Genomic DNA, 24,872 nt, shown 5'->3' with positions numbered 1-24,872 from the left:
CTGCATCACCTGGTGCCGAAGCTTCAAGGCACTGCCAGTGAAACAGCGCCGGGAATTAGTATACGAATGGAAGCTATGCACCTGCTGCCTGAGGTCCGGGCACTGGAGGGCAGCGTGTCAGTCGGGAGGATGCGAACGTTGTCCAGCCAGGCACCACACTCTGCTCCACCAAGAGCGTACCCAGCGGACTAGTGGAGCACGAGGGGGCTCGACGACTGACGGAACGAGTGGAGCACGAGAGGGCTCGAACACTGACGGAACACAGCCCCAGGCAGCGACCAACCATCAAACCAGTGCATCGATGGGAGATCAGATTGCCTTCATGACTGTGCCAGTAGTGCTGGAGTATGAGGGTCGCCAACAGCGCGTCACCGCATTGCTGGACCCAGCCTCTACTACCAGCTTTCTGACGGATGACGCTGCGAGTAAGCTTGGCATAGTCGGCAAGCCCCAGTCGCTCCAGACAACTGTTCTGGGCGGTAAGACAGTGACAGGACAACACCAGTGTGTCGAGGTCACTATGGGAAGTGTGGATGGCAACTACAGTGCGGACCTCGAGGTGTGGACCCAGCCACAGATTACCACCCACACAGCACCGGTCAACTGGGACAAGATCAAATGCTGTTATGAGCACCTGAGAGATATTCCATTACCACCAACCAACACCCGCACTCCGGAGCTACTAGTAGGCCTGAATGTGCCGGGAGCACATACTACACTGGAAGAAGTCGTTGGCAATGATGGTGACCCAATCGCTCGTCGCCTACCATTAGGCTGGGTGTGCTTTGGACCAGTAGTGACGCCCTCACAGTGCTCGATGACCACAGCCGTCACGCCAGCAGATGACATGACACCACAGCAGCGATTGGACGCTATTGTGGAGAAGTTCTGGTTGTGGGACGATGTTGGGACCGTGACACAGTCTACCCTCACCCAGGCTGAAATCGAAGCCGACCGTCTGGTACGTGAGATGACTACGCACGATGGTACTCGGATCGTCACTGGCATCCCATGGACGAGTGACGGTGGTCGGCCGCAACTGACAAGCAACATCGCGACAGCCAAGAGCCGCTTATTCAACCTGGAGCGCTCGCTAGCTCGGCGCCCACCAGTATACGACCAGTACCGTCAGCTTGTAGCTCAACATCTAGAGAAGGGTTACATCACGAGGTGCGATGCCGACGTTCTCACCGAGCCAGACCAGTGGTTCCTGCCCCATTTTCCAATAGTGCGGCAGGACAAGGAGACAACGAAAGTGCGTATGGTCTTTGACGCTGCAGCCACCTACGACGGCCAGTCACTGAATGACCATATGTATGCTGGGCCGAAACTACAGCAAGACCTGGTGGAGGTCCTGCTAGGATTCTGTCAGGAACCTGTTGCACTCGTCGGCGACATCGCTGAGATGTTCCTGCAAGTCGGCCTCAAACCCGCAGATAGGCGGTATGTGAGATTCTTGTGGCGAGAGTCCCCACAATCTACCATGGAAGCGTTTGAATTCAACCGATTGGTATTTGGCCTCAAGGCGTCGCCATATCTAGCCTGCCGTGCCGTCAAGGAGGTTGGAAGCAGATTTGGCTCTAACTACAGTGACATGGCTCGTAGTGCTATCGACCGGTCTCTGTACGTGGACGACCTGCTCAACTCCTGTCCTACAACTGATAGCGCTATCACCACTCAGCGGGAAGTCCAGTCCCTCCTGCAACATGGTTCATTCCACCTGCGCAAATGGCGGAGCAACGACCGCCAAGTGCTGGAGGCTATACCCGAGGCTGACCGTGCTACAGATTCGCTACTGCATCTCAGTAGCAACGACACCATCTCCAATCCAGTCAAGACACTCGGCGTAGCTTGGAATGCGAGAGATGATGTGTTCACCTTCGTTTACAAAGCAACATCACCGCAGCAACTCACGAAACGATCAGTGTTGTCCAAGATGGCTACCATCTATGATCCACGAGGTCAGCTGTCACCCTTCACTATCCGTGCACGGCTGATGTTCCAAGAGCTATGTACGCAGCAGAAGGATTGGGACGCCGCACTGTCTGATGAACAGAGCTCTAAGTGGCAGCGGTGGTTTGCGGAATTACCATTGCTGGCAGAGATCAAGGCAGATCGATGTTTCAAGGATGCACGTCGTCCTCCAGAGTCCGCGGCACTCTCAGTGCACGTCTTCACCGATGCGTCATCGCATGCAGTCGCTACAGTAGTATACGTGCGCTGCGAGTACCCTGATGGCTTCGTGAAAGTCACGCTCGCATTCGCCAAAGCCAAGACCGCGCCAATCAAGCCAACCACCATCCCGAAGCTTGAACTTCGTGGCGCAGCCCTGGGAGTACGTGCGAGTCAAGTCGTAGCTCGAGCGCTAGACATACCAGTAGAGAAGCATGTATACTGGACTGACTCAACCAACGTTCTGTACTGGCTGCGCAGCAACGCCAAGAACTTCCGGAGCGACATTGCCACTCGTATTGTTGAGATCCAGAAGAGTACTACAGCCGATCAATGGCGCCATGTGCCAGGCAAAGTCAATCCAGCCGACCTCGGCACCCGTGGCGAGCGCGCAGCCGACTTCATACGGAACGATACCTGGTGGAGAGGACCCCAGTTTCTGCAGTCGGCACCGGCAGAATGGCCGAAAACCAACCTCACTGTGCCAGCTCAGCTCCCCGGACAACTGAAGAAGAAGCCAGCCATCACGTTCGCCGTCGAACATGAACAGATCAGGCTAAGCCCATCTACGTACTCGTCCTGGTCGCGGCTAGTACGCATCACGGCATGGTGCTTGCGATTCCTAGGCAACCTGAGAGCAAGGATCACGAGGGGGCGAGCGGTTCCCACCAGCGCGGTAGTGGTACCATTGCAACAGACTGACGGGACGTCTGCAAAGAGTGCAGCCAGCAACTCCACAGAACAACACGCTACGGAGGAGTTGTCGCCGCAAGAACTGCAGAATGCGGAACTACACTGGATTAGAGCGGCTCAAGTCGACACCTATGGAGGCACAATCCAGCGACTTGCACTTGGAAAGACTCTGCCGGCATCCGACCCGCTACAACGGTTGAATCCGGTGTTGCTCGCAATTGAAGGTGTTCCTATACTGACACTGAGTGGACGACTAAAGGAATCGGCACATCTCGGCCGTGGTCTACAGCAGCCCATGTTGCTGCCACCAAACCATCGGGTGACACAGCTGTTGATCATGCAAGAGGATCAACAATGCCACCATTCTGCAGGGTCCCAACACCTACTGGCGAATCTCGGGCAGAGGTTCTGGATCGTGAACGGCCTTGCAGCTGTAAAACGCGCACGCCGAAGCTGTGTGAGGTGCCAGCGGATGAATGCTAAACCAGCAGAACAGCTGATGGGACCTGTGCCCAGTGTACGAACAACTCAGTCGTTCAAACCCTTCAGCAATTGTGGAGTCGACTTCGCGGGCCCATTTCTCACGAAACAAGGCCGCAGTCGGGCACAGCAGAAACGCTATCTGTGCGTCTTCACTTGTGTGGAGACCCGGGCCTGTCACCTAGAGATGGCGACATCGTTGAACGCAGACAGCTTCTTGATGGCGTTCTCTAGATTCGTAAAGCGTCGGGGAAATCCATCCGTCATGATATCCGACAATGGCACCAATTTCGTTGCCGCTGAGAGAGAGCTTCGTGAAGCTGCCGAGCAGATTGATTGGCAGAAGGTAGAACGTCGGTCCGCCGATGATGGTATCAAATGGCGTTTCAATCCACCACGTTCTCCCCACTTTGGCGGTATCTTCGAAGCAGTAGTGAAAGCAGCAAAGCGTGCACTCACTCATGTGCTGGGCAAGGCCAGCTTGACTGATGAGGAGCTCGTCACTGCCTTCACCGAGGTTGAGAATATCCTGAATTCCCGTCCTCTCACACAGCTCAGCACTGACCCGCAGGATGCCGATGTGCTGACCCCGAATCATTTCCTCGTTGGCCGCATAGTGCAACCACTTGATTTGGAGATGGAAGTGAATGCCTCTGACGCTGTCCACCCGCGGAAGCGTTGGCAAGTAGTACAGCAGCATGTGTGTCATGTATGGACCCGCTGGATGAAGGAACTGGTTCCGCTATTGAACCTCAGGAAGAAATGGAGAGCAGAGAGAAGAGAGCTGCAGAAAGGCGACTTGGTGCTGTGCTCAAGTCCGGATGTGACACGTGGCCAGTGGCCACTAGGCAGAGTCGTAGGAACCCATCCAGGAGCCGATGGTCATGTAAGGGTAGTGGACGTGAAGATCGCCGACAAGATCAAGCGCCGGAGTGTTCACCAGCTTGTTCCATTGTGTGCAGATAGTGGCTGAGGAATTCAGTGCCTTAGCCCACCGTAGTGACAGTAGCAGCATAGAATGGACCTGCACATTTCCTTTTAGTTCTTTGTCTTTTCATGTTCTATCGTTACTGTTGGTATCACACTCAGTCTTATAACCTTCGTGTGAGAGGGGGATTATGTTCCGTCGCATTTCATATATTGCTAGACTATCTGGTTTCTGTGTGTGAGCCGACAATAGGCGGTTGTGCGATGACAGTCTGGTTCTTTTCATTACCTTCGTAATCTGTGTCACGCTCACTTGGCTGCGGTTTCATTCATGTCTGTCATGCTAGTGTTAGTAGCCGCTGAACTAGTATCGTACGCTGCACATATCTAGAGTGCAAGAGTTCATAGTGCGTACGGGATCTTTCCATGCCTGCTGCTTTGGCTTCCTTTGTTTCGCTGCTTTTCAGGATATGTTCTGTGCATAAATTAGCTGGTTTTAGTTGATAGTGTTTTTAGTGTGTGTGTGTAAGGAATTGTAGAGAACAGGAGCTGTTGTTGTATCGTCTTGCAAGAACGTTGTAAGACAGATCAAGCCCCACAGTTTGTGTGATGATTCGAGTGTATGAGTACTCGAGTGCATGAATATACAGTCTTCGAAGGGTTCGTGTGCGTGTGAGTAGAAAATACGAACAACACTTTCCTGATGCCCTGCCGAGTGTCGTTATAAGCGAAGTTGACTGTAAATATTTCAACTGTACGTGGTGTAGCCAAGGACTGTTAGTGTGTTGCGAGTTGGGTATACTGAAAATTTGACTGTAAATACTTATAATTACTAAAATATTGATCAAACCCCTACCTTGACTCTGCCGTATTCGTGCAGGGGCACTACCTACTGTTCAGAGCTGTACCCAATGTGACGGCCATTGTTGGGAGTGCACTAGAGGAGACAGGAAGCACATCACAAGCATTTTGTAATCACGTGACACAAGAGAAACCATAAGTTACGAAACTGACACAAAGGCAAGGCTGTTCCAGGGGAAGCTCAACCCATTCCACGATGTACAGAGCACTATACCAATGCCCTACTTCAAACGCATTGCAAGCTGCCAGTGTGGAATACAGTGGTCCCTCTATAATCCGGCACCATTTGTGCCACGAAAATCTGCTGGATTAGGGAGGGTGCTGGATTAACAAATCTGATTTACTGCTGCAATGTGCATGAAGAGGACATTTTGGCTACTGAAAATTGTGCTGGTTTATCGAGGGTGCTGGATTATAAAGTGCCGGATTAGAGAGGGACGACTGTACTAGTAACCAACACAAGGTTGGTTCAGGGACCACATGTAGAGCTGCATGAAAACGCTGGCTATACAATACAATTCAGCATTCTTGATCAGCTCATAAAATGCCCGAAAGTTCTTGTGCGGAGTAATATGCTTACCATGTAATACCCTAGCTGCACAGCTAACAACATTGCCAGTCTAGCTGCACAGCTATAGCAGCTAACAACATTGCCAGTCTAGCTGCACAGCTATAGCAGCTAACAACATTGCCAGTCTAGCTGCACAGCTATAGCAGCTAACAACATTGCCAGTCTAGCTGCACAGCTATAGCAGCTAACAACATTGCCAGTCTAGCTGCACAGCTATAGCAGCTAACAACATTGCCAGTCTAGCTGCACAGCTATAGCAGCTAACAACATTGCCAGTCTAGCTGCACAGCTATAGCAGCTAACAACATTGCCAGTCTAGCTGCACAGCTATAGCAGCTAACAACATTGCCAGTCTAGCTGCACAGCTATAGCAGCTAACAACATTGCCAGTCTAGCTGCACAGCTATAGCAGCTAACAACATTGCCAGTCTAGCTGCACAGCTATAGCAGCTAACAACATTGCCAGTCTAGCTGCACAGCTATAGCAGCTAACAACATTGCCAGTCTAGCTGCACAGCTATAGCAGCTAACAACATTGCCAGTCTAGCTGCACAGCTATAGCAGCTAACAACATTGCCAGTCTAGCTGCACAGCTAGCTAGGGTATACTAAAAGTAGTAGGGTAAATACATGTACCTTCAAAGTAACAGTTTACACTCCTTTACATCAATGTAGTGAGGACTGGAGTGTAGATGGAAAGGAGTGTAACTTTGGAGGCGCTGGGTTATCCACTACTTACATGTATCATTGTGTAGTCCAAAAACAAGCAGTGTGCTCATCAGTGTCATCTTCTGTTATGCACTGTGCCAATGATTCAGTGCTATACTGTAGTACAGTATCCCCTTGCATTCTTGTTGCACTTTGCAACGACTCTGGCACCATGACAGCACGGCTTAAAAGGGGTAACATTCACCAGGTTATTTCCTGCAACATGCCTAAATATGCCTGGAGCATTAATCTTCAGCCAGCATCGTAAGGTTGTGCCAACCGTCTGATCTGAGAAGTCCTTTTTTGCCAGGGCATAATTTCGAAGAGGTGCCAGAAATCATGCCAGCATAATCCGCCAAGGGGCTATAGATCGCCTCACGATCACTGGACCAAGATACCACCTGACCAGTGTAAGCTTTGTGTTCACCCCGGTTTGGACTATCTTTGGACTTTGTCAGTTTCATTGCCCCACAGTCACTCCCAACAACCACACTGATTATGGGATGCAGGGTCATTCGGTCAGCAGAGGTCAGCAGAGGTGTGCACCTGCCTTTCACCAGTACAATCCTAGGACGATTGTGGTTGCGGAGCCGGAGCGTTTCACCGTTGCCGTGCCGTGTTGGTCCACTTGTCCCTTGGTTCCAGCCGCGACACGTGCACATGTGCACGCACGCATATGCACGCACAACAAACAACTGACTGCTACATGTTCTTGGAAATACAGGCAGATATCTACAACGTATCATTTCAGGAAAGTGAACTGTGAACAGGAGGCTAGACACATTACCGCTATGGACTTTCAATGCTCCCACTCACGTTCTCCCAAATAGAAGCAACAGCTCAGAAAAAAATAATTAGACCACATCCTGTTGACAATAATGCTCACCGTAATCTGCGAGCCACCATTGCCGAGCAACCGTGCTCGCAGCAGAGACTTCTGTGTGTGTGTGTTATTAGAGAGGTTTCGTTGCACGTTGTTCTGCACTACACCGTGAAACTCGCGCGATCGCGTTCACGTCGAACGTGAGTTGACCTCAGCTCACGTCATGAACGGGAGTTTCGACGCCAAAATTTGCCACACCGACGTGAAATTTCACGGTGTAGTGCAGAACAACGTGAAACGAAACCTCTCTAATATTGTCGTGAAAGTGGACCACAAAGACAATACATTGTGTGTATACTCTCGTACTTCCGATAAAGGATCGTGGTCAAGCACCAGACGAAAGGCGGGCTCACCACCCCAGTGTGGCAACCTCCCCATGCCTAATCCCCAAGACGAAGTCAATACTATAGTACTAGTCATATTGGCCGGAAAAAAAGCGCCAGACCGGCGCTCCGACGGCGGCTTTAGTGTGCTCGAACTTGAAATTGTCAATACTCCAGTTGGCAAATCCCATCAGAGCGAGTTTCGTGAAAGGACATGAATAGGAGCAACTATTCACAAGGCCACGATACAGAACGCGAACCGTGAATGCGACCACAAGCAGTGGTCTGCGCTAGACCAGCGAAAGCCATGAACAACCTCAACGTTGCCCAAACCCAACTACTGGTATGCCAAATCCATTCGTCTCTCATGCACGTCCACAAATCCTTACCTGGAGATTCTGCTTCACAGCGATACAACATTTTGAAGTCGGGTAGCCGGAACAAGGACTTCGCTTCACTCAGAAAGGCTGGGTAGAGTGCACACCAGCCCATCCGCTGCAGAGGCGTCAAGGCCGGATAGAACGTGGCCTTCGGTAGACGCGTTGGCTGAGAAAGCCTTCTTCCTGGACCACGGCAGAGGTTTGGAGATAAGCCAAGTGGAGCTGGCCGGAATGACTCAGAGCCATTTTCCACCGGCCAACCGAGCTCGGTCTTCACCGGCACACTGACTGAGACAGAGTTTGCACAGGCAAATGACTAGTCCCTCTGAACCACTGACACTGTAGCCGGTGTGGGGTAGTACTACAGTACAGTGTTCGGTACGTAGTGTAGGTAGCAACTCCTCCGGCTAATGCCATGGTCAACGCGCCACGCGGAGGTGTGAACGGATCGACGGTCGGTGACTGCTTCTGGATCGTCCAGTTCGCACCACATACCTGAGATCTCACTACTTCGCATCACCTCGCGACGGGACACGGATCACTTTTTTGGTGGTGGTGGTGGTGGTGGGGTGTTAAAGCATTGGTGAATATAAACGGCGAGTATTGAGCAATATTCACTATTTTATGTAGTCTGTAGATGGCTATTAATTTTGTATTTAGGTGAATATGCAGTGAGGTATACAAGTACATGCAATCATTTAGATAAACCTTGTATTGTTAAAAACACAACGTTGTTGGTTGACAGCATGTTACAAGGCGGAGGACCACTGTGTTCGGAAACAGGGACCGTTCTACAACCAACCACGGTTGGCAGAGCCCCAGTCTTGCGACCATCTGAACCGTATGGGTGTTAGCCCTGGTTGTGACCCTCACTATAATAGGGAGTTGTTTGAGTTCTCCTGCCATTGCAATGTCAGCCGTGTATTCTCTGTTCGCTCCTGGATGTCTTCTTCTTGATGCTCAGTCCTTATAAACTTTGTAGGAGCGAAAAGGGAATACACGGCTGACATTGCAATGGCAGGAGGACTCAAACAACTCCCTATTATAGTGAGGGTCAGAACCAGGGCTAATACCCATAGAAGTTCAACCGATCTACGGTTCAGATGGTCGCAAGACCGGGGCTCTGCCAACCGTGGTTGGTTGTAGATACTATTAGGCCACTACTTCCGAACACAGTGGTCCTCCGCCTGGTAACATGCTTGGTGTCAACCAACAATTATGTCACTTGTACATGCATCGTAGATCTACGAGCCATATACATGTACATGACGATTGTATAGTACATGTAGATCTACATGTAGGTGTCCACAGACTCTCAGTCCTGTGTCCATGGTAAGTTAGTTTGGTAACGGAAGAGAAGAGTGACGTCAATAGGAGTTGAACTGTCTACAATGACGGATCCCGCCTCTACTCTACTCTCCACATGTAGCTCTGTCACAGAGGCATGCAGTGTGCAGTAAGGATGGACAAGCCATAGGTTAGCCACTCTCATTCTTTCTTCCACCATGAACAGAGCCGTACAAAGCCTTAGTAACAAAGTTGGAGAGTTTTACTATACTTTTCCAGGTAACATCGTCACGTGGTCAGTGGATTAAAAAAGTGTGCAGTGTTGCTTCCAGTCCAGTGTGACTGTCCCACATCTAAAACAGTACCAACTGATCAAAATAACATGTACATGTAGATCTACCAATAAACGACATGCACTGACTGTGCACTTTCTGGAAGGGATTGATGCCCCCCCCCCCCCCCCCCCTTTGGATGGAGGAGATAAAGTACTCTCTTTTGTCGGCCCGTGCGCAACGTTATCGCGGCTATCTATTCGGGGCTTGCAAGTCCTTCGCTCGTGTTAAGGAATGCTTTTCGAGCTCTAAAGAAATGATACAATCACGTCTACCATCTCAACTCCTAGCACCCGTATTGGTGCTGTGGTCCGATAGTGTTAGTCTGTTTATATGCTGTTCCGGTATTATGCCAGTCCTGCGCTACGTCCATCTCATACAGATATTTATAGATCATTGCTGATTAGTAATAGTTTGTCATGAAGACAACGTCATCATGATTACCAACCCTGAAACAGCGACATGTTACGTGTATTGTAGCAGGTAAAACGTTGCAACGACTCTCTGAACGAAGCCTGAGGACAAGCACTTATGTTGACTGCATTGTGCACTGCTTGGGCATGTCCGCCAAAGATTCCTTTTTTATACAGAGACTCCTGTCCTATTGGAGGAGTTCCTACAGCGAATATTATCTATAGCGCCATAGAATAGATTTGGACGATAATAAGGAGTGCTACGACTCAGGTGCGATTCATATAGGTACATGTACAATGTACATGCATAGCGATACTGCGTCTTCAGGCTAGTCAGTGAGGACTGAGGAAAGGGAAAACATGGAGACAGCGATGGATTTTGAATCTTCGAGATTAGTTTTCGTTGCCAGTATGAACAGTCAGCGCCAATTACATCAGAAGCTTGTAGATGATTATAGAACAATGGTTTCGAGCAGGATATACATGTATGAGGAGACAATTAAGCATGCATGTGCGACCCATGTGCGAACATGGCGACCATGCTTTCAGCCCGTGTACTGCTGCCCTCGTGTTGGCAGTCTCCGATGACGAGTTACTGGCGCCTGGAGCAGGTTCTCCACGCACTGTCCAGGAGGCACACGTACACTCGCGGCTTTCCCCTTCATTCAATCCCACAAAAAGCACAATGGCCGCGGCACGAACAGTACGGAAAAGTCGTAAGAGTGCTGCTGGCTGTTGCCAGTCGTAAGACACAAGATAAAAGCAGGCGTTGCTCCTACAGGCTACAGGCCTGCGACCGTGTGCTGCTACTTCTGTCGCTACTTGCACGATCGCCAAGTCTCAAGTCTCACGGTTGGCCTCTGGTTGTCGGTTACTAGTAAACAACTACTCCAAAGGTCACGAAGGGGACGCCAAGGCTGATTGCTGCAGCTGCTATGAAGCTCTTGCTGCCTACCGCACATACACGTGTCTGTGTACCAAGACTGGGCAAGAGGCTGCTGTGGCCTTGTGGGGCAACGCAACGTGACCAAAGTCGTTGACAGTGAGTTGACTGGAGTTGAGGACAGCAGGTACCAGCATAGTGTGCTGGCGGATAGATCGACACGTAGATCTACTACTCTTGCTCCCTTGCCATATGTACGTTCGTGATAGTTGATACTAGTAGTCATCAGCATGAATCACATTCACAGTATCAGTCTTCGATTCGACCTTGCTCCTCCCCGAACCAGCCAGCAAGCCACTATCACCCAGACTGCAGATACATTACAGCCATGCGCACTTCACCGGTGTAGGGCAGGAGCGATGTGCCGCCCAAGCAGACAGACCTGTGACAGCTAGTTGGATTGCTGTAAAAGTGTAAGTGTGTCATATCGATCAGAACCTGTCAATCCACGACGTGTCAACCCTAAAACCTTCGGGCAACACTGGACTGCCTTCAACTTCAAGTGCGTGCTATCACTCAGTACGGACACTTCATCCACACGGTACAGACAGACAGACAGACCACTCACTGCATGCAGTTTACCTCAGACTCAACTCTGCACCGAAACCGTGCGACCAAACACTGCGTGTTGTAAGCGAGCAGCGGACTAGCCCGGCAACGTCGACTCGTGAACAGCGCCTAAATTGTCATCGAACAGGCTGCGGCGGTTCTGTGGAGGCGCCAATCCCTGTAACAGCGTGCTCTTCCTGCACGCTCCGCCCGAGTGTGTCCCAAAAGACAACGATTCATGGTGGTAATGATGAATCTGCACGAGTAGAGCTGAGTAATCAACGTCCGATAAGACTGTTCAATGCCAGGGTACTGGTATGGGGTTGATCAGGTGACGAACACTTAGATATTAGTGGTAAATTGGGGAAGCCGATTTGGATATGGTATGATCCCAGAGAAAGAGTTGCACAACTGTAAACAAGACAAACTGGACAGACCAGCTCAGAATCGTGAAAATTTAAAATGGTCTAGATTGTAGGGAGACATCCACGTGCATACACACTACTGGTTCACTGTGTACCATTGCTGGATAGATACCGGTATACTAGTACTAGGCACATTTTGTAGATTGAGCTAAGCGTTGCACAATCAGAGATGAGACGCAACATCGACACTGCACGAAAGTGTGAACACTTTAACCCCAACGAGCTTTCGTTCTTGTTTTGAGAAGTCATTTAGTTCTAAACAAAGACGCACTGACAATGAATGTGACTGTTTTGTCGCCTGACGACGGATGAATGTCAGTTCTGTGCATGTTCCTCAATTCTGTCTCTTCTCTTGGCACAGTTCCAACTTCATCTTCTCTGTGCCAAGGACAACATTCGGAGGGCATGCAACCATCCTGTGATGATCTTGTGCATTGTGAAGTATGCGCAGTCCAGCAGTCCAGACCTTGGCGGCTAGGACACGAGCCTGCGCATGGCCAGGACAGAGTTGAGCTGCACGTGCATTCCGTCTGACGAATGATAAGAAACGGGTTTTGCTAGTAACTGCTGTTCCGATGTGGATCGCACCATCACTGTTCCGCGACGCCGTGTGAGTGAACGGTCTCGGGCCCCCGAGCACAAACTGACCGAACGTCAACACAAGAGACTCTCCGGCGCCAGCATGGCCAACACGTGCACGGCCTGCCTCCGAAATGAGCTAGTTGTGCATGTCTGTCCAGTAGATCAGTACATGCAAGTCTGTCCCTGCTGGCCTGGCCAGCAACCTAGCACGTGCTGGCTTAGTCATAGACTCATACACCACGACGCGGTAGGAGCGTTCAACAAGCTGTCAGATCCGTCCACGTGAGTCCAGCTCCACTCCAGTTTTCACCCTAACTTGTACACTCTGTCACGTTGACAGTTGACAGCGCAAGACGAAAACAAGTCGAAGCCATGCACGACGTTGCGACGTGTACCTCATCTCACAGGTCATACGCAGTTTTGAGACGATGAATAAATTGGATTGACTTCCATCATCACCATGCAATTCAATCTTCCTCGACCGAGAGACGTTTTGCCAATATTATCCTCCCGTCTCAACGCTCCGACTGTAAGTGGTAACGATGAAGGTCCCAATGAGAAGAAACTTTTCCTCCGCCCCCGTGATACTTTCGCCACCACCTTCACCTCCATTAGCAATGCAGCCAACATCGTCCGCCGCCAGCCCGGGCAGTGACAGCGGCGTTAGCAGCCCGGGCGAGAGCCTGGACAACAGAGTGAAGAGGCCCATGAACCCCTTTATGGTCTGGGCGCAGCAGGAACGACCGCGTCTCTCCGCAATACACCCTGGTATTCACAATGCTGAGCTAAGTCGCCTGCTGGGGCAGAACTGGAACAAGATGGATGACAGCGAGAAGCAACCCTACAAGGCGGAGGCAATTAGAATAGCAGAGCTGCATCGGCTGCAACACCCCGACTACAAATACAAGCCAAGAAAGAAGGACCCAGCCGCCAGACGGGTACGAGGCCGGCGGATCAAGCAGGAAGAGATTAGCCGTGTTTTCAAGCTCCTGTCTCAACAAGAAATCACCCAGTACGTGGGACTGGCGGAGAAGAAACGCAAAACCAAGACCCCTAAACGGTCACGCAAAGGTGAAAGTGCCGTAGACGCAGTAGTCAAGAAAGAGCAAGAGTCGCCAGCAGCAGTACCAGCCACTGTAATCAGTCAGGAGCTGCAGGACAGGTCCATACATTCGGCCAGTGCACAGATTCGCAATCATCGCGTTCTCACACGTCCGACCACCACCTGTCTAGAGCTTGACCCGTCTACAGCGGCAGGACACCAGCAGTTGACGGCACCTGCCACGCTGCATTGTCACCCTTGTCCTCGCTCCGGGATTTCCCCTCCCTCCGCCTGCAACACACCTCCAATGACGCCACATCATGTCAAAGTAGAACTGCCTAGCGCTGTTGGTGCAACCCATACCCAGGGCGGTCAACAGTGTCAGCGACTGTCACCGTATTCGCTCGCCGATTGCGAGACCAAGTCCGATCTGTTTAGTCTGAAGACGCTCAACCAGCAAGCGGCTCACACGAGCAGCGAGTTGCTGGCTGACCTTTCGACGTCCGTTGAGCACGTACAAGTTCTAGATAGTGGCAGAAGTGGTGCCACCTCATTCTCACCTCTACAGTTTGAGCGAGCGTCGGACGTGTCGAGTGTGGGCTACGACTCCGATGCTACATCAACGTCGACACCATCAATGACCTCCACGTCCTTGCTTAGTCCACTGGAGAAGTCCTGGTTAGATGAACTGTGCAAATCGTGCGACGCGTCGCCAACTTGGCAAGCCACTCCATCGGCAGCAAGTGACCAATTCTTCGCTTCCCTGGGTCAGCTCGACTCGACTTCCTTCGCTGGCATGGACGATTACTGGCCAAGTGTCACTGACTCAAGCTTTCTGTTTTAGTCCTATCCAAACCAATTTAGACCCATAGCAATTAGCAATTGTTTGCTGTAGCTATTGCAAATCTATTTTCAAATTTCAAAATTATGCTCGCAACACGCAGCCTAGGCCGTACAATCAACCGGATTAGTTCATAATGTCATATCTCGAATATTAAAAAACCCAAGGAACAAGACCTGAAAATATGCTGTTGCTCTTATTATGCTTACGCATGGTTTATCATAGACGATTCAACTCATCTCCCTGTTTTCTGCTTTATTCAATTGCTTTACTAACAGTTATCTTCACGCGCATGTACAAACATGTTTATCTTCAACACAAGGACAAGACAACGAAAGAGAAAAAATGGCGTTCATCACCCCTAAAAACCAATGAACTGTGTACCTGATATAAATATAGTGTGGGCGCTGTGAATACGAAGCAGTGTTGCAAGAGGACTCCTCCCTTCCACAGGGTATTGTCAAAGAGTGCTTGATGCAATGATGCCTGCACCGGACAGTGAAAGAAATGAACAAAACCTACTACATGCTATGTAATACCAGTGCTGACGGCATGTGATGGTGTTGTGATAAGAGTTGGGGTACAGCAGGTCAGATCCCCCCCCCCCCCCCCCCTTTGGCCACCAGACATTTCGACCCTGTGGGCATACCTGTACAATCATATTCATCATGATAACATCTGATCATATTGTACCCCCCCCCCCCCGCCCCCGCCATCCATTTCATGGATAGTTAGTATTTTGGGCGGCGTACAGTCATGTTCAAGTTCGAGGGGGGGGGGGGGGCTCTGCGCGATTCTAAACGTTGGATCATGTACATGTACAGCGAGTGCGTAGATGATTGCCTAGCAAACAAGCATGCAAAAGTGTCCTCGGAGATATTATAATGCTTTAGAAGAGCAAACAGTTCAGGTCCCTCAACAACATATTCTTGAAATGTTTCACAAGTAGAGAAACTTTTTCAACGGTTGTTGTTGAGGAATCTGAAGTCTCTTTTTAGAATGTTCAAACAAGCATGACATTATTATTATTATTAACACCTCATGGCATGAGAAGAAAATCAGCCAGTACGGGAGATGTGGGTGTTAACCAACCATGGTGGATAAAAGATGAAAAGTAATGGTCAAGACGGAGAAGCATGGGAGGGACAGGTGATGGTGAATCTAGTGAGCAGATTTAAATGCGTCCAGGGTACTGGCATTGCGCGTAGTAGCGGGCAGCGCAAGCCAAGCAGAGTAAGCCACAAAGAGTGGAGAGCGTACAAGGGAGGACGTTTTAGCCAAGGGGAGGGCAACAGAGCATCTTGTCTGGGAGCCATCTGTGATTCGGAACCAGTTATACACGTTAAGATGAGGAGGATGTAGAGCTAGTTTAAATTTGTGAGTAAAAGTGCAAATTAATTTTTGACGGTGGGTCGACAGTGGGCAAGCATTTGCAAGGACATACAGGGAAGCAGAAGAGTAGAGAGGGGGTAGACTAAACAGGATACGAAGAAGTTTTCTATGGTGGATTTCGAGATGCTCAGCGAGAACCAAGGACAAGCCACACCAGCTAACAGCAGCGTACAGGAAAAGAGGCAGGATGTACAGTTTGTAAAACAAAATTTTACATTTGAAAGGAAGATGGAAGCAATGGGGACGTATAACACCTAGGGCAGAGCTTGAACGGCTGCAAAGAGCATCAATATGGAAAGACCAAGAGAGACGATCATCAAGCATTATTCCCAGGTGTTTATGGTTGGAAACAACCTTTATGGGTTCTGGGAAATCAGGATGGTGTAAAAGTGACATGGATGAGATTGGGGGAAGGAACATTATTCCCGTAGCTATGCAGAAGACGTTACTTCAGTAACGTCTGGCGCTAGCCAGGGTCCACACAGCTTTAATTTGGTGTTTGTTTGTTTGTTTGTGTCACGCCTGGCGCTATCCCGTATCTGTCCCGTACCGTATCGCACAGCTGGCCATTTGCTGGCTCCCGTATCTGTCCCGTACCGTACCGTACCATCAAACACAGCTGGCTACAAACAGCTGGCCACAATATTATGTACATGTACATGTATACGACTCCCTGTGTGTTGCAACTGTGCTTGAAGGGGACGGTTGCATTTTTGTAGCTCTGTTTTATCTGAGTTTTCAGTCGTTCCTCTTACTAGTCTTGCCAAGGGGGTGGCTCTGGGTCCACCAGAGTTGCCCCTGGCGTATTTCTGAATTTGCTGGGGCGAGGGTTCCGCGACGCGGTCGCCAAGGCAGTGTCTTTTCAGTCACGACCGTTGTCGTCCTCGTCTCTCCATTCGCGGTGGTGTAGCTGACCCCCGAATGGTTTCAAACTGCGAAGCTCGGAGGAGTACAGTGGTGGCAGAGGCATGAGCTGTGAGTGGAGACGGTTGCTGGAGATGGATGGTGATGCAGGGAGAAGAGTTACGCTGCCTGACGCCGCGTGGGAAATTGTTTAAACCTGCAATTTCAGTTCGAGCGCGGTGGACTTCTAGACGATGTGTCCTCATGGCTGTTTTTCAACGCTTGGCCTATCGCTGATATCCCTGCGTGGGATGTTCTTCCAGTGGAGTCCAGGTGGGACTTCAGGTGCCCACACTCCATCACCTGGTTGATTGTTTCGGAACTGCAAAAATAATTATTGTTTCCTATTTTGTGCGCATCTCTTGTCATCTCTCTTTTCTATACGTCGCACACCAGATGTACTACTATCGCCGTCTTTCTCTTGCTTTCTCTCCCTGCTTGCTGTATTTTTGTTTCTGTTGCCACTGTCCCTCATCATACCCATGCTTGGGTGGTGGGCGGCGTGACCCGTTAGGGTAGCTGCCAATACAGTACGACTCCCTGATGTATAGAGAGACTTTCTGGAAAGAAATAGGGAGACGAGGAGGAAATGAAATTAGAATGGATGTTAGTTGCCGAATAGGTGAAAGGATGCGTCAGCAAAAACATACTTTGGAAGAGAGATCCCGTCGTCTCCAAAATAGGCGTGAACGGGCGAGTCAGCGCCGGTCACAGGAAACGTTGCCAGAGTGATCCCGTCGACTCCAGAACGCGCGTGCTCGGCAGAGTCAGCGCCTTCCCAGGAAACATTTCCATCAGTTCCCACAACATGCACGATGAGCTAAGTAACAAAGCATAGCGTAGGGCCCTGAGCTTCCAAGCTCTCTCGTTTCGGTTTTAGTCAGGTTGGGTCTAAGTCGCCATGTTTGCATCCAGCGTAGGACACTGCATATCTGAGCCGACACTCGAGGTACAAGAGCCGCTGAGGACGAGGATGCTGACAGTAGATTGTACAATGTACACACCGGTATGTCAGCATGGATATGTACAATACATACCTACATACGTACATTATAGTGTCAGTACATGCACATATATGTCACCACAGATACAGAGAATAAAGACTTAGTCGGACGGAAACATATCGGCACATTATCACCATGTGCGGATTTGAGAAGTAATGGTACGAAAGGCCTCAGCAGATTTACAACTGGCTTCGTCTCTTCGTGTGCTAAGATGCAGAGAAGAAGGAATACACTGGGCTAACAGCAACAACATTCAAACAACGCTACTATAACCACCAATCATCTCTGCGCAACAGACAACACCAGAAGAGCACGCGCCTATCACAATACACTTGGGCAAAGAAATGTGAAGGGAAGGCATGCAGCATTCAATGGACAGTGCACCGCAAAGTAGTGGCTTACAGCAAGAAGAGCAAAGGTGCAACCTACATGTATACCTTGCGGAAAAATTGGCAATCGCGCAAGCACCATTCTCTCAACAAGAGGAGAGAACTTGTGTCAAAGGCCGCCACGAGAATCAGTACACGTACTACCTTCGGTTCGGAACTTCGTTCCACCAACATGCATCACCTAATCAAGTGGCAGACAACCTGCTCCAATGCTTGTCACTTGAAATATTCATTAGTTTTGATGGAAAGTTACAAACGGAAAATATTATTCACACAGTAATGCAATTGTTCACCGCTGCTATGATTCACACCTTTACTTTGTGGATATATAACTTATAAGCCAGCAGCACTGTTGTCTTGCTCAAAGCACTGTTGTCTAATGATCGCCTCGTGCGTGAAACTCGGAGTTAAAACGAAACGGTTTGCCATCTTCTTCTGCCTGCAGACTGCAGTCATCATACGCCTGCAGACTGCAGTCATCATACGCCTGGTACCAAGACTCAAGAGTATAAGGGTTATTATACTCTTGCTGCTACACTGGTTGGAGGAGTCAGCAGTCAGAGGAGGAAGCGGGTGGGCCTAGGCACTAGGTGGACAAGGTTTGCCGAAATACTTTGTACTGCGCTTATCATGCCGGCTTGCCCTCGGCCTCAAGATCTGCTACAGCACCGCTGAAAGTACTACAAGCTTACTCGTCCTATACAAATTCAATGTGTAATGCAAACTGGCGGGGTCTTCGCAAGGCGAGGTCAGATTCCCGGTTTGGCGACAACAATAAGACTACTAGCACGAAGTGCGCATGCGTGCTACATACACACACGCACACACGCACACACGCACAGTCACACACACACACACACACACACACACACACACACACACACACCTCACACCTCAGACCTGCCCATCGCAGAAGCGATGATAGCGAACAGCTATGTTAGACATAGCAACTTGTGCTGGGATTGCACTATTCCGGCAACAGCTTACAAGGCTGATGAATTGACCGCCACTAATTTACACACACACACACACACACACACACACACACACACACACACACACACACACACACACACACACACACACACACACACTCAGACTCAGGCATGCCCATCGCGGAAGCGATGATAGCGCGGCAGTGTCTGCTCTAGGATTGTAGGACAGCCGGGTACACGTGTACCTGGCGCAACCATTTCAACCGGGTCGGAGCCGGGCATACATGTACCTGGCGCTGTCTCACCAGCCGAGTCACATGCTTTAACTGGTTGGTTGGTTTATTTTAATTCGGACAATAAACGGGAACTAGGCCCAATGATATAAAGGCGAATGGATAAGCCGCATTTAGAAAGAGAGGACAGGAATTAGAAAAAATAATTACGAAAGAAGAAGAAGTATCTGAGTCGGATAATCTGACACATACAAGCCATGTAGTCAGTCCTTTCAAAGTTCCGGAAAGTGTAAAGTACCAACCGGGTCACAGGTGACCCGGTACTATATTTTCAACCGGGTCCAAGCGCCGCCCAACCGGGTGGATTACCCGGCTCACCCGGCGCTGGAGCAGACACTGTAGCGAACAGCTATGTTAGACATAGCAATTTGTGCTGGGATTAAACCATTCAACAGCTTGCAAGGCTGATGAATTGACCGCCACTAATTTTTTTCACACACACACACACACACACACACACACACAGACGCACACACACACACACACACACACACCTTGGACCTTGGACGCGCTGCCATATTCTGGCTATGCGGACCCCATGGGGGGTTGAGCAGGTTCGGAACAGTAGGGGCGATGACGGGATAGGTCCTGTGGTCTACTGAAACGCCGACCGCAATTGCAAACGATACAGAAGGAGCTACGGTCTGTGTTGGTTCCTCTGGCCGAGCCACGGCTGCACTTGTGACGTTTCATGCCTTGGCGCGATAGCACACAGCGGTTGCAGCGGGCGCAGTGGAAGCTGCAGCGTTCGCAGGACATATTGTTTGTAACCGGTGACTCAAGTGTGTCAGAAGATGCCTCTGCTGGTGATGTTGCTGGCGAGCACTTGTGTCGGGCAAATCCACCCTTGCTCCGGAACCATCTGTCGCACTGATCGCAGTGACAGCTTCCTGGCTGTTGGCTTACGGGTAGGGCACGCGTAGCTGTACACTTGTGTCGCTTCCTGTCACTTACACGACTGAAGGAGCGGTGACAAGTTTGGCACACAACCGGTGATGGTCGAGGTCTGTTCTGCTTGTCTGGCAGACAACGGTAAGCCTGGCGCCATTTGGAGCGAGAAGAGGTGGCCACTTCATACCAGTCGTCAAGTGGTTTGACGTCACTCCGAACACAGTCTCGCCACCTTTTCCGCGGACCATGGGCAGGTCTCTTGTTTGGAAACGAACCGAACAGTAGAGCCTTCGGGATGCGCTCATCCTCCATCCTTGCCACATGACCAAGCCACTCAAGGCGACGTCTGCTGAGACGACACTCCATGTCCAAGGTATCTCCCCAGCGCTCCAGAACTTCAACATTAGTTATCCTGTCATTCCATACATCTTGACGACTGATGCCCAGAATGGTGCGGACACAACGGAGATGAAAGACAGACAACGCATGAACATCAGCCTGTAGCGGTACCCAGCATTCGGACCCATAGAGCAGAGTCGACAGCACACAAGCATTGTACACTGACCGTTTGATGGATATTGTCAGTGTTACATCGTGGAATATCGATTTCTTCAGAGCGCCAAACGCTTTGGCAGCTTGTGCAATCCGGGTTGTGACATCATCATGACATCGGCCGTTGCTGTGTATGTTGGATCCAAGGTAACGAAAAGACGACACATGGGCAATCTCCATAGTTCGAATCGCGAGCGGCTCTAGATCGTCGTTAGAGATGTTGGGGCCAGAGACCATGAACTTGGTTTTGGTGGCACTGACGGTGAGGCCAAAATCGCTGCATACATCCACAAATACCTCCAAGGCTGAAACTGCGGCCTGGCGTGTCGCGGCCACAAGAGCGGAATCATCAGCAAACTGACACTCTGTCAGCTCCAGGGATCTATCACGGCGGCTACGGTGGTGGAGTAGCTTCCCATCTGGCTCGAAGAAGACCTTTGCGCCTACACCAGGGATAGGCTGCACGTGCTGGCGCCAACAATGCATCACTGCCCACATGAAGATGTTGAATAGGACAGGGGCCATGCAACATCCCTGCCGCAAGCCGTTCGTCACAGGGATGGGGTCAGCTTCAACATTCGACAGACGGAGAGTTGCGGTCATGCCGTCATGGAATGCACGGATAACAGCGATCAGCTTCTCGGGGACGCCAGCTTTTCGCAGTACTAACCACAGACACTCTCGCGGAACTGAGTCATAGGCTTTCTTCAGGTCAATGAAGATGAAGAAACACTTCTGCTCATGCTCGTAGCTCTTGTCGATTACGACACACACACACACACACACACACACACACACACACACACACACACACACACACTAGGGTCCGGCGGATTCTGCCGGCAGAAAAATTGGCAGAATTCGGTACTTTTTCTGGTAAGTTTCATGCATGTTTGGTATGTGGATAAAAAAAATGGAGCAGAATTCGAGGAATTGCCTGCCATAAGGTTTGTATGGTTCTGCCAATTTCACTGCTTTTCGAGCAGAATCTGCCACCTTTTCAAGCAGAATCCGCCGGTCCCTAACACACACGCACGCACCATGTACCATGTACCATGTATACGCCCGTCGCAAGAGAAGCACGCAAATCTGCAAATGCACTGGATGTGCACCCACAGATTTTCTCTTATAGCAACGATAGCGAACAAGATCTGAACGAGACAGATCAAGACTTGCGCCAGATAACTGTCGAATCCACACAACTGGCGAAGCCATGTGAATCGACCACCAATGCACACCTGGTCTACACCACACGGAGTACATCGGCATAAAACGGCCAAGACAGTTACCTATGCACACCCTACACTTACAGCACGCTGCTTTGATAGAAGCAGACACTAGATGCACTGGTACCTTGAAGTGAAATTGGAGTTACTTTACCAACCAGCCTCGGCTACTGAGTACTGGGAACCCAGAGCCAACAGACCTACCAACAACCTCAGCCATGAAAGCTATTATTAACGACACACTGGATTGTGGAGCCGAAACTAGTCCAAACTTCCAAATGCTTTGGCAAGATGGTAGCCTTCCGACAGGTTGGACAACGCGCACGCACACACGCACACACACACACACACACACACACACACACACACACACACACACACACATACACACACACACACACACACACACACACACACACACACACAAAGATTTGACCATCACAATCACAATCCATATTCACCAGGATGCATTAAAATATCGCTATTTTTCGACTCCCTGATGCTTTCCACGGCCCATGGCCATGGGCCTGGGTCACCACACCAGCCCCCACTACAGCAGCCTGTCCAGGCCAGGGTCAGGCCCGTTATGTGCTTGTCATGTCACCATGGTCGGCCTTGGCCGTCGTCCTTGTGCGGTAGTTGTCACCACACGCGGGTTTACAACACCTCGTGGGGGGGGGGGGGGGGGTGCATCTGAGAGAAGCAACGAGGGGAATGTCGGCATCAGAGAGTATCCGACCAAGTCCCCTGTTGAGTCCTCTACATTCATGTGGATGGCTGAGGTGATACATGTACGTCAAGTATCATGACTGTGCTTTGAAGTAGCACAGTGTCATGTTGTCAACTCCTCCAGTTCCTTCTAAGAACACGCCACAGTGTATCGTGTTCAATTCTTCCTCAATACGTCTTTGTTCGTCCCTCAACCTCTGTATATAGTCACCATAATTATACACAGTACATTTACAAGCATGTATATTATAGTATTGTGCATAGATAGAGCGGTGTGTTGCTGGCGATATACTACTAGGCTACATCATAATAATTATTATATCAGGCAACAAACTGAACTTGATGTGAAAGTGGAGCAAGCAAACCAGTCACTTACTAGCTAGCCCTGAGCCTAGCTAGGGCAGTGCACCTAATCCTTCCTTGCCATATTCAGGGTCGGAAAAGACTACGGTTATACCAAGAGTTCATAACCCCCAAGAGTGTGCAACTCCTGATCAGTCCCTGTATGGAAGCCCGCTCGGCGGAATTCCTTCATTGCGTCATTTTTGGTGCAGTGCGATGAGTCACGCCGATGAATTCTTCTAAGATTTACAGTCAAACCAGGATGCTCCCCAGGGTAAACTGCCTAAACTGCGATCGATTCTAGTCTGACTCTGAGTCTCAAGAAGCAAAAGTGAAACAAAGCACACGATCCTAAAGACAAAACTATTTATTTTTTCGATGCAATGGTGACTCTTCATCCCCTTCTTCTTTTATTCAGTCTCTTCAAGAACAATTTCTTCCCCAGGCCATCGGCATATTTCCGGTGCTTTCCTCGAAGATGATTTCAAATGGTTGAGGAACTTGAGAGAATACGTCGAAGGAGCATTTTTCGGCTGAGTTACACAGCTATCAGAATGATTGTCCTCGACGGCAATGCAATATTTTTAACAGCGTCCTCACTTCTTCCTGTCGCGATGTCCATGGATGCTTGGCTGAGAAAGAGTTTGTTTTTGAGAAAGTACGAGGTGAATAGCAATTTCTGGACATGAAAATAAAATAGAGGCCCACTGGCTATGTGTTTTACATTTTTCATATCCTTTTGTATCTATTGTATGGCCTAATCCTTCATCTTTCCAAATATGTGACAATTGCTCATGCTGTGAACCCAGAGACTTTATAGCAGGTTGTTTTCGACAGGCCAATTTTTTGGCCTAAATTTCACTGTATGGAATTCTGGACATGAAAGTAAAATAGCGTCAATAGGCATCCTATACTGCACCATTTTTGTTATTTTTTCTATTGGTGGACTGCAGTTGGCCTCTTTACACTTCCAGCCAACAGGTCCAAGACTGTACAGCGCCTGAAGTGGAGTGCACATGGGGAAGCCAACGATTCGTCCATTAGGCCAAGTAAAAAAAAAAGCTAGATGATCGTCCCCGTCCGCCCCAGTTTTTGTCAGCGCCCCAAGAAATATTTTATTTTTTAAATCGTGAGTTTTTGCCGAAATCGTTGGTTTTTTACCGATCGCGGATGCAGGAAACATGTGCACGCTTTGTTTAATACTTTCTTTACTATATGGACCACATACTACTAGTATTATCACAACGTCAGTATCGATCTGCTGAAGAAAGAAAAAGAAAAAAAGAAAAAAAAAGAAAAAAAGAGAAAAAAAACCTTGATGTTGTTGTGTACACTGTGTGCATGAGAGGGTAAAAAGTAAAAAAATAAAAATAAAATCCTCCCGCCCTCCCCGATTTTTCCAAAAAAAAGGACGATCATCTAGTAATTTTTTTTACTCGGCCTTACTTCTTATTTTACTCAAAATTCAAAATTCTCATGCGACATAGTCTCACAAAACTCGTTGAAATGCCTCCCAAGAAAAGGCTATCAACAAGGCACCGACACAAGGAGAAACTACAACAGCTCAGCTGCCAACTACAACAAGAAAAAACTACATCAACCTGACTGACTTGACTCTGCACGCGACGAAAAATTATTTTACTCGAAATGTCCAGAAATGTACAATGTCCAGAATTAGCAATTCACCTCGTACATGTAGATCTACGACTTGTACGTCCGAAATGTCTTCAAAAAAAGCTTCGAAAAGTCGAGGCTACAGCCTTGAGTTAGGAGCGGTTCAGGGTGTACTTTCCAGAAATCGCAAA

At 49.5% G+C, this 24,872-nt stretch overlaps 1 protein-coding gene across 1 annotated transcript; it reads left to right on the top strand.

Moving 5' to 3' along the window:
• The first annotated feature begins 12,978 nt into the window (after positions 1-12,978).
• Positions 12,979-14,783, top strand: LOC135814079 (transcription factor Sox-7-like). Its single transcript, XM_065327140.1, has one exon. It carries the CDS (start codon positions 13,071-13,073, stop codon positions 14,412-14,414), a length of 1,344 nt encoding a protein of 447 aa, XP_065183212.1. The 5' UTR covers positions 12,979-13,070; the 3' UTR covers positions 14,415-14,783.
• Positions 14,784-24,872: the final 10,089 nt, after the last annotated feature.

The sequence above is a fragment of the Sycon ciliatum genome, chromosome 4, assembly GCF_964019385.1.
Source record: "Sycon ciliatum chromosome 4, ocSycCili1.1, whole genome shotgun sequence".
NCBI lineage: Eukaryota > Metazoa > Porifera > Calcarea > Leucosolenida > Sycettidae > Sycon > Sycon ciliatum.
This window is presented reverse-complemented; position numbering and strand designations above follow the sequence as displayed.